The sequence below is a fragment of the Buteo buteo genome, chromosome 2 (genome assembly GCF_964188355.1).
Source record: "Buteo buteo chromosome 2, bButBut1.hap1.1, whole genome shotgun sequence".
NCBI lineage: Eukaryota > Metazoa > Chordata > Aves > Accipitriformes > Accipitridae > Buteo > Buteo buteo.
The window spans coordinates 11,602,263-11,618,096 of NC_134172.1; the positions used below are offsets into that span (position 1 = coordinate 11,602,263).

Sequence of the window (15,834 nt, forward strand, 5' to 3'; positions counted from 1 at the left end):
AGATCTTTTAGGGAAGAAATACATGATATATGGTGTTCCCTCTCCAGAAAAGATTTCATAGCTTTCCTTTGTTTTAGCTCCATTACACTGTACTTCCGACAGATCCCTGGACAATTAATTTAAGCAAAACATAGTAAGTCAAAAATAGCTGCTGGCCATGGAGGTGTTGACATACACCTGGGTCTGCTCTATGTGTGTGCCATTCTCACACCCCTGTAAGCACATCTAGGTTGCATAAGCTACGTATTCCTCAGTGGATTATCTCATGTAGGGGCTGGTTTTCTTTGACACGTGTGTCTTACAGCTGTTGAATTAAAAAATGAAATATTAACTTAGCCACATCCTACAGTATAGCCCTGACCCACTGAATCAGTAAGAAAACTCATCACTTCACACATTTTTTTGAAACATAAATAACAGAATTTCTCTGCAAAACTTTTAAAATTTTTATTCTCTGATTCCTCTTCAGTCCATTATGGTGTTATTAACTACTATTATCTCTAATAGCATAAAGATGTAAACACTTATTTGTTCACAGCTTTATACATAACGTATCTCAGAGAAGGCGTTAGGTATGTGACATTAAAAACTGAAAGCAGAAAAGAACGGAAGAGCAAAACCAGAAGTATAGTGAATTACAGTATGAAAAGGAGATCTATTTACACCCATTATCTATACAACATCATAGTCTGTACATTTTGTAAAAAATAATCACATTCATTTACATCATCTTTAAATTTTACTGTACTTGACAGATAAAAAGTTACTGAGAAAGATGACAAAAGAGAATTTCAAAGCAATAATCATACTAATGTGCCAGGAAATAACAGCTGCAGGCTATCATAAACTTATTAGAGTGCTTTGGGGAATAAACGGGGTTGGGACATTTCAGTCACTGGTTTAGCTGACAATGGAAATGTTACTGACTTACTTAGATTTAACTACATACTCTTATCATTGGGCAGAACCAGGTTCACCACAGTGTGGTTAAACCATATCACAGAATGCTCCTTTTAAACGTTATCCTGATGTACTCTCGTAACATACATGTTAGAACACATTATTTATTTATTCATTCATCGACAGAATAGCACTGCATACTAACCTCTGCTATTTGGTTATGTCAGGGTAGTACCGACAGCCCACAGCTTATACAGGCACTCATGGTAACATGAAGGTACTTTTGTTAGTAAAAGTATTTCCTGTATCACTATGCAGAGACAGTAATTGCTTGGACAATAACCCTTATATACATAGCAGCTTTCTCTACAGGTTACTTGCCAGTTCTTCCTTTTTATCAGATGCATTTAATGCTTGATTTTTCATTAGAGATGTCTGAAAAAACGCTCTATAAAGTGAATTTGGACTTTATTCACAATCACTTTGCTGAAATGGACAAATTCACAGTCAACAGAAGATGGTTTTCAGAACTCACAAAAATAGGAGACAAATAATGCAAATGACTCATCTTAGTCCTTCCACATGGAGTGTGAGACTTGCACTTGGCAATGCCTTATTTCATAGAGCCATCCCTGACAGATTCCCTGGTTTGCTAAGGGTCTATACGTGTCGCTTTCCCCTTCATCATGTTAAAGGCAGAGGGAAGCCTGTCTGGGGTGCATCAGGCCATGAAGTAGATGCTACAGAGTGGGGCAGGCTGCCTCCAACTTGACTGAGAAGGCTTTTTGTAGTGCTTTTTGCCACCAATTAGTTATTGCTGCTACAGTACGATTGCAACGTATGCTTAAACTGGGTAATTCCTCAGCTGGCTCCCTGCAACACCCATCACCAGGCCATTCAGGTGCAATCTGTTGGGCTCTCATGCACCCCAGCATGCAGTGCATGGACTACTTAAATACATGTCAAATTGTTAAAATTTCATGAAAGCCAGCACTGCTTTCAGTGGCTAAAAGGGTGCTCTACATATGTCTAAGGTTATTTTGAAAAGCACATTAATGCACTTGACCCAGACACCAAGGCCAACATATTTTAAAAAGGTACTAATTTACATGGCAAAAAACATGCCAGCAATAATCTCATTGCATGTCACTAGCCAGTTCCTGGTCATTTAAAATGACTATGTAAAGTCAAAGATTTCAAAGGTATGACCAGGTGAGCTGCAAGTGGGAGTGAGAAATATGGTCAATGGTGTGTGCACTCCTGGAGGAGGAGATACTGCAATATTTTCTTTGCTTCTCTTGGCCAAAGCTATTATGAATGGAATGGGGCACAGAAGAGAATCAGGAAGAGTATTTGAAAAAAATGCCTCACTGTCAGAATTTGAAATATTTGATGTTTAGTTTCTCAGAAAGGAAATCAAGACATGATTTAAGGAGTGATTTTGAAGAGACTTCACATCATAAAGAAAATTTCTGGTAGTCTAAAGCACTTTGTTTTAGTGTTTGACCCCTCTACAAATGACAAAAAGCCAAACACCTAACCCAAAACAAGAAACAATTGTTGAAAGCTGAAGCCAGGCAAATCAAAACAGGACATAAGGCTATTGGCTTTATCATGGAAGGCAGTCAGCCACAGAGACACTCTACCAAATGAACTGAGGGATCCTCCATTGCCTGAACTTTTGAATCAACCTGCACATTTCTTGCAGGGTAACTTTGGCCAGCCCAAGTTACTTGGCTTACAAAGGAGTAACTGGGTAATATTAGCCAGATAACTGAATGGCCTCTTCTGGAGAGATTAATTTTACCTAATTTTAGATGTAGAGTGAGAAATCTAAGTACTAGCCAGCTACCCTGGACCCATTTTATAGTAAGTATAGAGAAGAAGGTGATTCAGCTTACCTACTTTGGGTGCCCAGCTGAACATGGGATGAATCATCTTCAACTAGTGCCTATTTCTCTATGATGACTACGGAAGGCACTTAAAAAGAGTCTTTAGCTTAGACACAGACATCCAGCTTTTAGATACTGAAACTAGGGCAGATGAATTTCACCTGAGTTTATTGAGCACCTAGCTGAAATCGACTCTGCAGAGGAAAATTTAAGTCAACACTCGCTATATATTTAAATTTTGATCATGGTTAGTAATGGGAGTAATCTGCCACTGTGTCCCTCAGGCATCAGCAGAAGGTAACGCTGATAAAAATCACTCAGAATGAATAGTGCTGCCCTGGCAGCTCCGAGGAAAGTAAAGTACAACAAGTAACCACAATATGAGAGTGAATTGTATTACCATTCTTGTGCAGTAGCTTTACATGATGCGCTACTGGCTTTTCAGTGGGGACAAAAAGACAGTTTCCTGCTCTGAAGACTTTACAACTCAGTTTGGACCCTGATGCAACCAAAGGGAGAAAGGCAGTAAAGGAATAAAGAAAGGGAGGAGCACTATGCGACAAGGCCGTGCTGGGAAAGCATATGCTTCTCTTGCTGCCTCTACCTCCTCCCCTGATGCTGCTAGGACTGAGCGAGAACTAGGTTTAGGGATGACAGGTGGCCAAATGATGTTTTCTTGCATTGTTCTTTTGACTCAGAGTCACCACAGCACAGAGCAGGAGCATTTAACTCCACCACCCTGTGCAAAATGCAATGAAAGACAAAGCCATGAGAAACTACCTTGTTTCTGGGTGTTGTAAAGATGCAAAACATTGATCAAGCACTAGATTTGTCAAACTGTTCTGCAGCATTTATATACATTTTAATATGATGTGTATTGGTGCGTGAAAAGGCAGCTGAAAGTCAAACAGGTGATGATGGGGTTGATGCTGTAACTTTCCATAAAATTATTTAGAAATCATAATTTTCTGGGAGTGAAAACAAGTGAGCACAGTGCCCTCTGGGCCTTTACTGACATGAAATGCTTGCACAAGGCATTAGGATGTTAAACCATCTCACAGAAAACATATTTTCTGTATTTAGATTCTATGATTTTTAATAGAGGGATAAGGTTCTACAAAGTACTGCATTTTTCACTGGTTTGAAAGAAAAATATAGGCAGCACCTCTCTCCCTTGTATGCCATTCTTTGCATGCCCACATAGTCCTTTACAAACCTAGTGATACCATCTATGTTGTCCCACTGGTGCAACTTCATTGTCTTATATGGCATTACTCCCTACATGAAAAGTAGAATCAAGTCCAAATGCATCTGCGCCCTGTTAAAGGAAACTATGCTATTTCATTGCAACTTAAAATGTATTTTCTTATTTAAGCTTTTCTGTTTTATAATTCAGAAATCATTAAAATGCAGATTTTCTCCATGCTTACCTAATTAGAACAAAGATAGTTTTCTCTAGAATACAATGAATTATAAACATGTATAACTGGTGATGCATCATGCAGAACAGACTGATGGAACTGATTGCTTGACATCTCTATTTCTATACCATCATTCTGTTTGTGTGTCAACTCACTCAAAGAACCTCCTTTGAACATAAAGATGAATATGCTTGAATGCTTGTTCTACCCTAGAAATTTGGGGAAAAAAGTACATCCTGAAAGTCACATCTCAGGGAGCTGAGCAGTCCCAATGCCACTTCAGACAAAGAAGCCTAAATTTATTTAGGTATAGGAGCAGCCCCCAAAGCTCCAGTGTGTCTTCAAATATTTGCAGTTGAGTTTGTTGATAAGGTTGTTCAGAGACCCAGGAATAATAATAAAGTTTAGCAGTGGTTTCCAAGTCTAAAGCCTTTGGGAATATATTTGGTTTAAATACATGTGGAGGGGTGTATCTTTAGACCCTATGGGGCTGTCATTGGGTAGCCTACTTCACTCCAGAATCTCATAATTACTTCACCAAGTGAGAGCAGAAAACGCCCTGAATGACTGAAGGTGATCAATAGCTTTTTTAAAGTAAAATTTGGCAAAGCAAAAATTCATCAAGTGATTATTGTTTAACTCAAATGATTCCTACTCTGTAAAGGTTGGTGTCTTGTAACACTCACAGGTACCTGTTCTGCAGTACTTATGTGAACCACAGGGCCTTTTCTGTCTTTGGTTTGACATAACTTTGCCTCACTCCAGGGTAATCCCATTAAAATAAATTGTGTTTGACTGATAAATAGCTAAATTAAATCAAACCAAGAGGTGTATGGACACTGTGACGGCTGTCAACAACATTCCCAGTACTGGTAATATTTTCAAGAATGTACATGTATGCCTGCCAAAACATGCCCTTGCTGCTGTTCTTCCCTTTCCCCAGCAATGTTACGGACCTTAGGTTCTGCTAGCTCCATACAATCTGTTATCTGAAATACCAGGGCAATTGCTTTTATGGATCAGAGGTACTCATGCAAATATATATTATTCCCACTTGCTATTTAGAGTGGACATGATTAAACATGACATGGGAAGTAAACATCATTGGGTTTATTTCTTTTAAAGAGTGCAAATGTTCTGTGTGTATTTATAAGAATCTGTCAGTTCTATGTCATTTTTTTTTACAAAGTGTCTACATAAGAGGCTTGGCGCTGTTGAGAATTCCTTCTATTTATGCCTTTTATGGTAATTTTTAGGGATTCTGTCTAATTATTTTTGCTGGAGTCATGGTCAGGAGTAAATTTTAAATCAGCTCAGATGATAGCTACAGAATAGAATTAAGTTAAAAGAATTTACGTTATTCCTTAAATGGTAGTTGTAACTTTATTGCAATATTCCTTGTTTTAGCTGCCAACTATGTAGTTCTAGAGACATATTTCAATGAAAATATTATATAAAAATGATATTTTCTATGGGTAATATGCTATCAAAGGCTGTTTATCCTACGCCAGACTGCTCTAGCAAAAAAGCACCTCTTCAGAAAACTGTTTAATAAAAGATCAACACAAATCTCTAATTTTAAACAGAAGAGAATAACTGGTGATTACAATAGCACTACTGGAAAATGCTGTTTTAATCAAAACTATTACAGCAGCCTTTTCTGTATGGACTGCAAAGGTAGCCCTACTTTCTGCACGTAAACATAAAACCAGGCACTTTTGAAAGGAAGAACAGGATTGGGATCAAACTGTGTAGAAAGTAATCTTTGAAATTTATACAATTAGCTGAGAAGTACTACCTTTTTTCCCTCTGTATAAATAATGTTAATGATTTCCTGGATTAGCACACTAAATTCCCAGTGCGGTTAATTATAGTCTTACATTTCTTTATTTTATTTTCCATAATTAGGAAAGAATTTCCTAATCCTTAAGGAAAGAAATGTTTCCTTAAGTATAAATAAAGTGTGAGAAATTTTCTTGCTTCCCATCTTAACCTTTTCAATATGTACCAAAGCAGTCTGCATTGAACAGGATACCATACATCTATCTTGTAGACGTGTCGGAGGGTAAAGGGACCATTACAGTAAATGAGTTTTTGAATAGTTACGGCTAGTAAACAGCAAGAGAACATCAGAATTAATATGAATACCATTAAAAAAAAACAGAAAGCATCCACAGGGCAGGTGTTTCTGCTACTAACTGGTTGGCTGCACAAACCAATTTCCCAAATACCAACATGTAGAAAAGCAAAGCACTAAACTGTACATTTTATAAAATATCACATCAAGCTGCATAATGAATGATATATCCCACAGTTTTTCATGTTTTGGGGGAACCTAGCTGATTTATATCATGGTGGTCTCTGTCTGCATAAATGACTGAGCCCTTGAATTCCGGTGGAGATGAGAAATGCTTTCTGATCCATTTCGAGAAATCGAAGAGCTGTGGAGTCCGTAATCTCTGCCTGCTGTCTGCTTCCAGCACAAACTCCGCCATTTTCTTTTCAGCTCCCCCTGCACCTGTGTTAAAAACAAAATGCAGACGATGAGCTGAAAATGTTCTTTTATGTGAGGAACTTTTCTGCATTTATTTGCTGTCAGATGGGGACCTCTAGGAATAGAGTCATAGAATGGTTTGGGTTGGTAGGGACTTTTAAAGACCATCTAGTCCAACTCCCCTGCCACAGGCAGGGACACCTTCCGCTAGACCAGGTTGCTCAAAGCCCCATCCAACCTGGCCTTGAACGCTGCCAGGGATGGGGCAGCCACAACCTCTCTGGGCAACCTCTTTCAGTGCCTCACCACCTTCACAGAAAAAATTTCTTCCTTACATGCAATCTAAATCTACCCTCTTTCAGTTTAAAGCCATTTCCCCTTGTTCCATCACTACATGCCCTTGTAAAGAGTCCCTCTCCAGCTTTCTTGTAGGTTCCCTTTAGGTACGGGAAGGCTGCTATAAGGTCTCCCTGGAGCCTTCTCTTCTCCAGGCTGAACAATCCCAACTCTCTCGGCCTGTCTTCATAAGAGAGGTGTTCCAGCCCTCTGATAATTTTTGTGGCCCTCCTCTGGACTCACTCTAACAGGTCCATGTAACTCTTGTACTGTGGACAATCACCTCTCTCGACCTAGTGGCCATGCATCTTTTGATGCAGGATACAATTGGCTTTCTCAGCTGCAAGCACACGTTGCCGGCTCATGTCCGATTTTTCATCCCCTAGTATCCCCAAGTCCTTCTCTGCAGGGCTGCTCTCAATCCATTCATCCCCCAGTCTCTATTGATATTGGGGATTGCCCCAGCACAGGTGCAGGACCTTGCATTTGGCCTTGTTGAACCTCATGAGGTTTGCATGGGCCCACTCCTCAAAGCCTGTCAAGGTCCCTCTGGATGGCATCCCTTCCCTCTAGAGTATCAAATCAGCTCTTACAAAGATTACAAAACTGAGGCAAAGACTGGGTCTGCACTGTCTGTGAGGAGATGCCCCAAGGCCTCTTTCAAAATCAGTTTTGTATCACTTGTGCTGCAACATTAGCTTTTGGTATCTAGCTATTAATCACACATACTTAAAGCATAGAATCAAATGATAGCCCAAAATCAGGCATCTCATGAATATCAAAGACCAGAATAGCACTCAGGAGACCTGAATGTCAATTCCCTGTGCAAGCAGGTGTCTTCTTCAGACAGATTCCTCCTGTCAGACTCTGCATGCTGTTTAATGTATATTCTACCTTGAAAAAATGGCTGACATCAAAAGGAATTCCTTGCATCTTCTTCAGTTGAGATTAGGAAAGCTGCTACATGCTGAGCATTCCTGAAAATCTGCTGCTGTTCTGGGGGTTAGATTCTGTCAGAAGATTACCCCTAAATACTTACTAAATGGTGTTTCAAGTTTTGGATACATTTCTAGACCTGTTGCACCTCACTTGCACAATCCACATTGCTTCTAACAGAGCTAGAATTAGATCACATTAAATAACAGAAGACACACTTACTAACATCTTGGTTTGCAAGGAATTAGATTTCAAACAGGTCTTAACTCTTCACCCAAATACACTGATTTCTCCTGTTGCATAGAAACTGCCACATATATATTTTATAAATAGGAATGCAAACATCTTCTAAAATAGCTTCATGTTTCACAGTGGAATTATAAGGGCACTTATACATTTGCTGAAAACAATATTTAACATCCTCAGTAGGAAAGGTGAGACTTACTTCACTGTTCAAAAAACAATACAGGACTGCAACAATCAACCCCTGGAAAGAGACAATACTCCTTAGTTAGTAGGCAGCACCAACCTAGGCCAATAAAACTTCTTTTGATAAAAACTTTAAAATTTACCTGAAAAGATCCCAAACACAACTCAAAGATTATTTTATAAGTATTGGAACTGCGGTCAGGAAAGAGAGCAAACACTGTGTAGTGAACTCCAAATAGTGGAATAAGCAATAATGTGGATTTTGCAAGTCTCCTGGGTAAATAAAAGAGAAAAAGCTGGAGTTTAACGATAAGCTCTTGTTTTAGTAAGATAAGAACCTGATGCAATGTCATTTACATAAACCTCATATAACTTCAGATTTATAAACAGTCTTACCAAGAGACATCTATTGCAAATTGTTTTCCTTTCAGTCTTGCTATGATATTAGGCACATGGTAATCTCATAAATTAAGGTGTGCAATTCCATGTAATACTTGATCTTGCTGATGCTGCATTCTTCCAAAAGCTGGTAAAAGGCTGCATGGACTCTCTAAACCAAAAGACCCTTTTCCAGTTGCCCTCTGGACAGCAGCAGGGTGTAGGACCTGCCCACTGCTGTGTCTCTTTGACACACATCCAGTTCCCATCCTGGTTTCATGGCACAGTTTGAGGGTGGGGTTTTACTGTGTTACTCCACAGGACCCCATTCGATAAAGTGTCATGAGCTGCCATCAGATCTCTCAAGGTATTTTTTCCCTGGCATAAAGGGTTCAGAGTGGAAAGGAATAATGCCTTCCTGAAAAGTCATACTGACAGATCTTGTATTGAAGGTAAAATCCCTCTTTTGAAATGAATTGAAGTTAATTTCCTTTAAATTTGCAACTGTATGGTTACCCTGTACATTGCACATGGATAGTATGCAAACAGTACCTAGGAAATGTAATCCAGCATAATTTCAACTGTGAGATTTTCATGAGCAATTTCAGATTCACCCTCAAATACTAAAATCTCATAACTATACTGATGGTATTAAGCATATACCATTAACTAATTTTTAATGTTGTCAATTACATTTTAGCACAAGACACTACTGAAGTTAAGGAAGGAGAAATATTAATTATTAAGCAAGAGCAGCTCTGACAAACTGCCTGTGAAACCACTGAAATGATGAATTGCTAATTATCCTTTATCTGTCACTTATTTCACTCTAATAACATCAGTTTTATATATTATACAGGGCCAGTCAGGCATGATTATGGATGTCTGGTATCAGATAAAATTCAAGAAGTGATAATGTTGAGTCCCATAATTCATCACTGTCTTGATGAATGTAACTTGATTCAACAATGAAAGGATGCTGTTGTGAATTCACCTATTTTAACAGAAAAGTCAAGGTATTTCAAGCAGTTTTGTTTTTTCTGTGTCAGTCTTCATGGCCTTCCTTTGTTCATAAAGTCCCAGAGGCTGCATCTGTTTATGTGGAAATAATCAGTTCTGACAGAAAAGTCTCTCAAGAATAGTAAACCGCTCATATCTAAAGGTGATACCAGTAAACTGGACAAATAGTATTTCCTTAGCAGAAGAAATTCATTTACAACTGCAAGAGATGACGATGGCAGCAAATTTCCTGGTTTCCCAAGTGAAATGGAAAGCTGATTTTATTTGAATTTAACCTTACCCACTGCCGAAGTAAAATCAGCAACAAAAAGGATGGAACCAGGTACAAGCAAGTGGGAAAGAGGAAGGGAAGAAAAATGGTGACTTGCATGAGTAGTATTCATTTTAGACTCCTATTTCACTTTCACTCCACTCTTGTTTTAATAATTTTTGTCTAGCAGATGTTACTTTCTCTATACTGCACTTACATTTTAGTGAAGGAAAAGGACAGACAAAATAGCTTTATTCTTCTCTGTATTTTAGAAAATACATTTGCATTTTGAAAAACAAGTCTTCCAGACCTTTAATTTGATCTGTAGATGTGGTATTTCTTGAGGAGGTTAATCTACTGTTCCCATGGGTATTGGCTAAAGACCATCCAGTCCAAACTTAATCAGGTAATCAAATGCTAAAAGCGAAGAATTCACAGGGCTGAATAATGAAGGAAAAGGTTGCTATTAATGAACATTTTATACTATGAAGCGCTACAGTAAACTGTGAAAAATGATGGGATAGATAGGAAGGGAATGCCTCATTCTCATAAAATACATAAAATACCACACGGAAACTAAGAAAAGTTCCTGTCACAAGAAGTAAACTTGAGGGAATTTCCTGCCCATAGGCCAGTCATTGTGCTAAATAATAATGTGGCAACTGCATAATTTCATCCAGGTTGGTTTGGTTCTCCTACACGTTTAGTTAATTCAAGCAGCAAACACAAAAAAAGACCCTTGCAGCTCTATGAAGCAAAACCTTATGTCAATCTAGTTGTGTCACCTTTTCCATGGCACATTAGAATTCTTCACTTTTTGCATCAAATGTGTCACATTGTTTACAAAACACAGAAGGTCCTAGTTCTCTTGGCTTTAAAGATATGCTTTACTTTAGCACACCATGTTTTATCTGCTTTTAGGACAGGAATTCAGTAATTTTTAAATGAACAAAAGGAGTTATCCAGAAGCACATTTTCAAAGACCACTTGCATGGTTTTGAATTTTCAGTGTTCATGTTAGTTTTTGTCACTGAAATATCATATTAACATCCTGAAGTGTCAAACTCAGTGTCTATATCTGGGCTTTAAAGTAAGACCTACTACAACAGACCCTTGATTCTGGATTACAGTATTCAGCAGCTATTACAAGAAACAACAATAACTGATACGGCAATATAATAAAGAACAAATCCAATTTTAGCAATGTATTTAAGTTGCCCCCAACATTCCTTGATTCTAAAGCTGTGGAAACAATGGATGTTAGGATTCGATGTTCAAACCAAAACACAAAATAAGGCCTAAACAGAAATGAAGTTTGTCTAAATCAGAAACACTTGTTTTCCTCTAGAAAAATAAAGATGCTATTTTAAATCAACATAAAACTTTATATTTCATTTTTTTACTTTTTGGGAACAACATAACTTCTTTCCAGTTCTTAAAATACATGTAAATATTACAACAAAAAGTATTTTAGAAATGAAAAATTAGAAGAAAATGTTTTTAAGGAGGTTGACACAAAGTGTTTTGACCTTGAAACCTTTGTTATGCTGAAATGAAATATTTATACATTAAAAGAAAGATATTACTCCCCATATTTTTTGTATTGGCGTATTAATTCACGTATTAAACTCAAATTCAAGGATAGCTTGTTGTTCTTCATGAAACTGCATTATTTTTTATTGAGTTTCGTGTCTGACAAAAAAAAATTATGTTCACCTCTATTTCAGCATAGTGATAAGATCTTTGTTAAACCATATCTAAAAGTATTTCTGAAATAAATGTAATTATGGTATCACAGCAATTGTTGGTAGCAGGTTTCAGCAGAGGAAATCTTACAGACGTTATTTTGGTTCTGTATATAATATCTAAATATATGACTCACTTGTACTGTGACTGGTCATTTCCTCCAACATCTGGAGATCTTAACTTCTGCAGTAAAATTCTTATAATACTAATGAAAAGTATAAAATTCACCTGCAAAGAAAACAAATATAATGGTGATTTCTGACTTCTCCACTCAGTACGTAGCACAAAGAAATGCTTATCAAGTCAGACGAATCAACTCAGCAGTGGGTGCTGTGTACCTCCTGCCAGAACACATCCAGCCCTACACTGTCAAACCTATTGTCTATTTTCTACCTCACTAGGTTTGTTACGCCCAGTGCACCTCGGCATGGCCACCAGTTCTAGTCTGGCTGGCAAAAGTCTTTGAAGCTGCCAGTTGTCAGAAATGCCCTCCTTCCAAAATCTCAGCTGAAGACAGGCTTCCTAGCAGGATAGGACATTGGATGTGATTTGGTGTAATCAAGCATTGTCCTAAATCATCATGTGGATTCATGACTGGAAGCCCAAAGGAAAATGTGAGTCCCATACACAGTTTTGACCCTCTCTTGCCTCTCGCCTTGACTTTTAATATTTTCTGTCTGAATTTGGGGAAGAGAAGATTTTTGCACAGGTGATCTGTCCACTCCAATCAAGCACAGAAAGGGCCTCTTACAAGTATCTGTCTTGGGTAGTGATGCAGACATTATCACTGAAGGAACTGAATCCTTGCAGTTTAATTCTCGTGACAGCCCTCTGAGATAGAACAGTAGTATTATTTCTTATAAAGGCACTTGCATAAAAAAAGTTATGATCAGACCCAGATCAGCCTAGCAATTGAAGTATAAAACTCAAGTTCAATGAATTTCTGTGTCTTCTCTGACATAACCAGTACAATTTGTGATGTTAATAAATAAACCATGATCATAGCAACTACATGCCTCTCTGTATTTAATATTTTGTTTGAAATGACAGGTGAAGGAAAGTGACAGAAACTGACAGGGATTAAGTAAAAAATTAGGAAAATTATATCTAATATTTTTGAAAAAGAAGAATAAAAAAGAAATGTTAAAAAAAAATAGGCCTTTACTGAATTTAACATACATTTTTCAGGCAGATGATGACTTAGAAGTTTTTCTTCATGCAAGTCTCCTATAAAGTAACAGGCAGAAGCCTGTTATTACTGATTGTAACTACAGACTTACCACAGCAGAGTGTACAAACCAAGGGATACACATTTAGTTTGCTATAGGCACTGAAGCCAGTATTAGTGGACAAGGAGACAGCTTCCATTTCATTGTGTATTTGTTAGCCACAAAATAGGAGAAGGAAAAATCTTTAGTTTGTATTTGCAAAGGGATTGGCAGAATAATTTCTTGTTCTTCACAGGCACCCTTAGTTTCTACTGTAACAGAATAAACTGTCACCCATTTGGTTTCTGAAGCATCAAACCACCTGCAAAACTACACTCAGGTGACTGACATTCGTGACTGACATTCATGTATTACTTTTACATCTGTTTTCAAACACACACCTTTCTATCTTTAAGCACAATCTTGGGTTAATGAAAACCATACATTCTTGTCTGGAGTTTGTAACACTCCTTGGCACTATTGAACTTGTAAATCCAGCCAGCTGAAACTGGGTATTAAGATCTAAAGGTGGCAACTGCCACTGACTTACTACAGTGGAGCAAATGAATTTCTCTAAGATTATTATTGAATTCATCATTTGTTAAAATCCTTTAAAGTATATATCTGATTTAGAATAGCATGTTTCAATAAAATATGAAACAAGTACTGCCCTGGAATTTTACTTTTAGTATTGTAGCTTTTCAGTCCCATAAAATCGTTTGGGCATAATGTCTTTAAATAACCAGAGTATGCATACTGTTCAATGAACATCCAAAAACAGGAACATGAGAAACTAACGTGAATGCAGAGAAACTGCAAGAAAGTGATAACAAATGATGCCTCTTTAGTGGAGTAACAGCAAGATGCTGCTGGTACTTGTTTCTACTGGTTGACTTCTTCTGACAATAAGTTTTTGAGTCTAAACATGTTGCCTGAGCATGTATCATTTAAACTGTCTTCATGTTGTTTCTTTCTTGCTGTTTAGGTCCTTACACTACCTGCGGTGTAAGATAACAAGATGAACATTTCTGTTACTTTGATGTGACAGAAGTACTGTCTCCACCTGAACACCACTCCTTCCCAAATGAGAGCAGTTTATGCAAGTGGAAGTATGGAGAAGGCAGCTGTGGAGACATCTGCTAAATAGGGAATATGGGTAACACCACATTAACTGTTTGGAATAGTCACCCCCAATTAAATAACTCTGAAATTTGTACAGCATGAAGCGTGGAAGTCTGCCAAATAACTTTTCTCAAGCCAAAATTGTCAGAAGGAGATGCCAGGGAATGTTTCTGACACACTGAATTAACTGAAGCCATTCCCACTTTGAGAAGTGACTTCAAAACTTCCTCTCACAATACTGTTTACTGTTGGATAATAACCTTATAGAAAGTATAATCTTCTAAGCAGTGAAAAGGTTTGGAGTTAACACAGAACTCAATGGAAGAGAGTGAATACAGCATGAAGACTGAGCAGACTTCCTGCTAAATCTAATGCAGTTAAACCATTGCTCCTCAAAACCTTTGCTTGATTTCCTCTGTCTTTCAAAAGCATATTCATGGCATCATTCTCACAATCAGACTCTATTCTACTCTTCTTTTCTTCACGCCTCCTCCTCCTCTTAAAGATTTTCAATATCAGCCATACTCTGGGCTTCTTTCATGCCACTACATAGGACAGTCGGTGAGAGTTCTCAGCTTATGTGTTCTGCTCTCCTTTATTTTCCTGAAATTCAGCTTCTTTCAGAGTTTTCCTGTGTTCACCTCATTTGCTACTTACACAGATGTCCTTTCTACTACTGAAGCCATTTGTTATTGCTGGTCATCCTTGTCACCAATCTCTGTGAGTCTTCCAGTCTTCCTACATTGTCAAGCAGACTGAAGGTACTGTGTGAGTATGATATAAGTACACCATACTTTATTGAGAAATATCATAACTCTTTCACAAGACCTATCCAAAGAACTTGCAATGCTCTATTTTCATTGTTGAATGGCAGGCAGCACTGACCTCATTACTCAAAGATTTGAATCTTCAACTTCTATTTTTTCTAGAAGTTAACAGGAAATGTTGACACTTATCATGGTGCATGTATATTGAAAATTATGTTCTCATGGATGTAGTGGTTTTCACTCATCAATGACCAATTTTACATGACATTTCATTAGCTCCTCTTGCACTGTGTATGCACACTCTACTTTGCACAGTAGTAAGTTTGCATAGCATCGTAGCTGCCACAATGAACATGCTGGTTGTAGTTCGATGCTCCAACAAGATACGTTACTTATCCAGCAGGAGAGGGTGAGTATCGCTTCTTTTATAACTCCCTTTCACAGCTTAACTTCCCAAACACAAAATGTAGTCGATCAAACAGCTGAAGAATCATCTAATTGGAGAAGTAAGTGGTTTCACGCAGTACACACTGCAGAATCACTTGGCCATCTTTAGTTGCTTACATCCCTAAAATGTGTTGTTTAAGAGAAGAAACATATCTGGAAGGAGACAGCAGATCCTAAACATATGCACCCGGCAAGCCAAAAAAGGTCATTTGCAAAATGGTTCCCTATTTCTTACAATCACTTTGTATCAAATTAGTAACAGGACCATTAAAAAAAAAAAAGGAGAATGACTGCTCCTTTGCTTCAAACAGTGATTCCATGTTTTATGATATACTTGCTGACTGACCAGTACTCCATTTTCTTAACTCACAACCATTTCCCAGTCTTTGCTAAGATCCAGGTGCAATCAAAGTCTGCCAATGAGCACTTGGATAACTTCCATTTCCAGGTCTAGGACTTCTTTGGAGAAGCTCTGCTTTCTGGCACAT

General features: G+C 37.9%; 1 protein-coding gene across 1 annotated transcript in view; it reads right to left on the reverse strand.

Annotated features, from left to right (window-relative positions):
• Window positions 1–231: 231 nt before the first annotated feature.
• Window positions 232–15,834, reverse strand: part of VIPR2 (vasoactive intestinal peptide receptor 2) — a 64,424-nt gene continuing 48,821 nt past the window's right edge. Inside the window, exons 10-13 of the mRNA XM_075045545.1 lie at window positions 11,939–12,030; window positions 8,552–8,681; window positions 8,425–8,466; window positions 232–6,731 (exon numbers count right to left, since the gene is read on the reverse strand). Coding sequence (XP_074901646.1) covers window positions 6,558–6,731; window positions 8,425–8,466; window positions 8,552–8,681; window positions 11,939–12,030 — 438 coding nt within the window. The 3' untranslated portion in view covers window positions 232–6,557. The remainder of the gene's footprint in view (window positions 6,732–8,424; window positions 8,467–8,551; window positions 8,682–11,938; window positions 12,031–15,834) is intronic.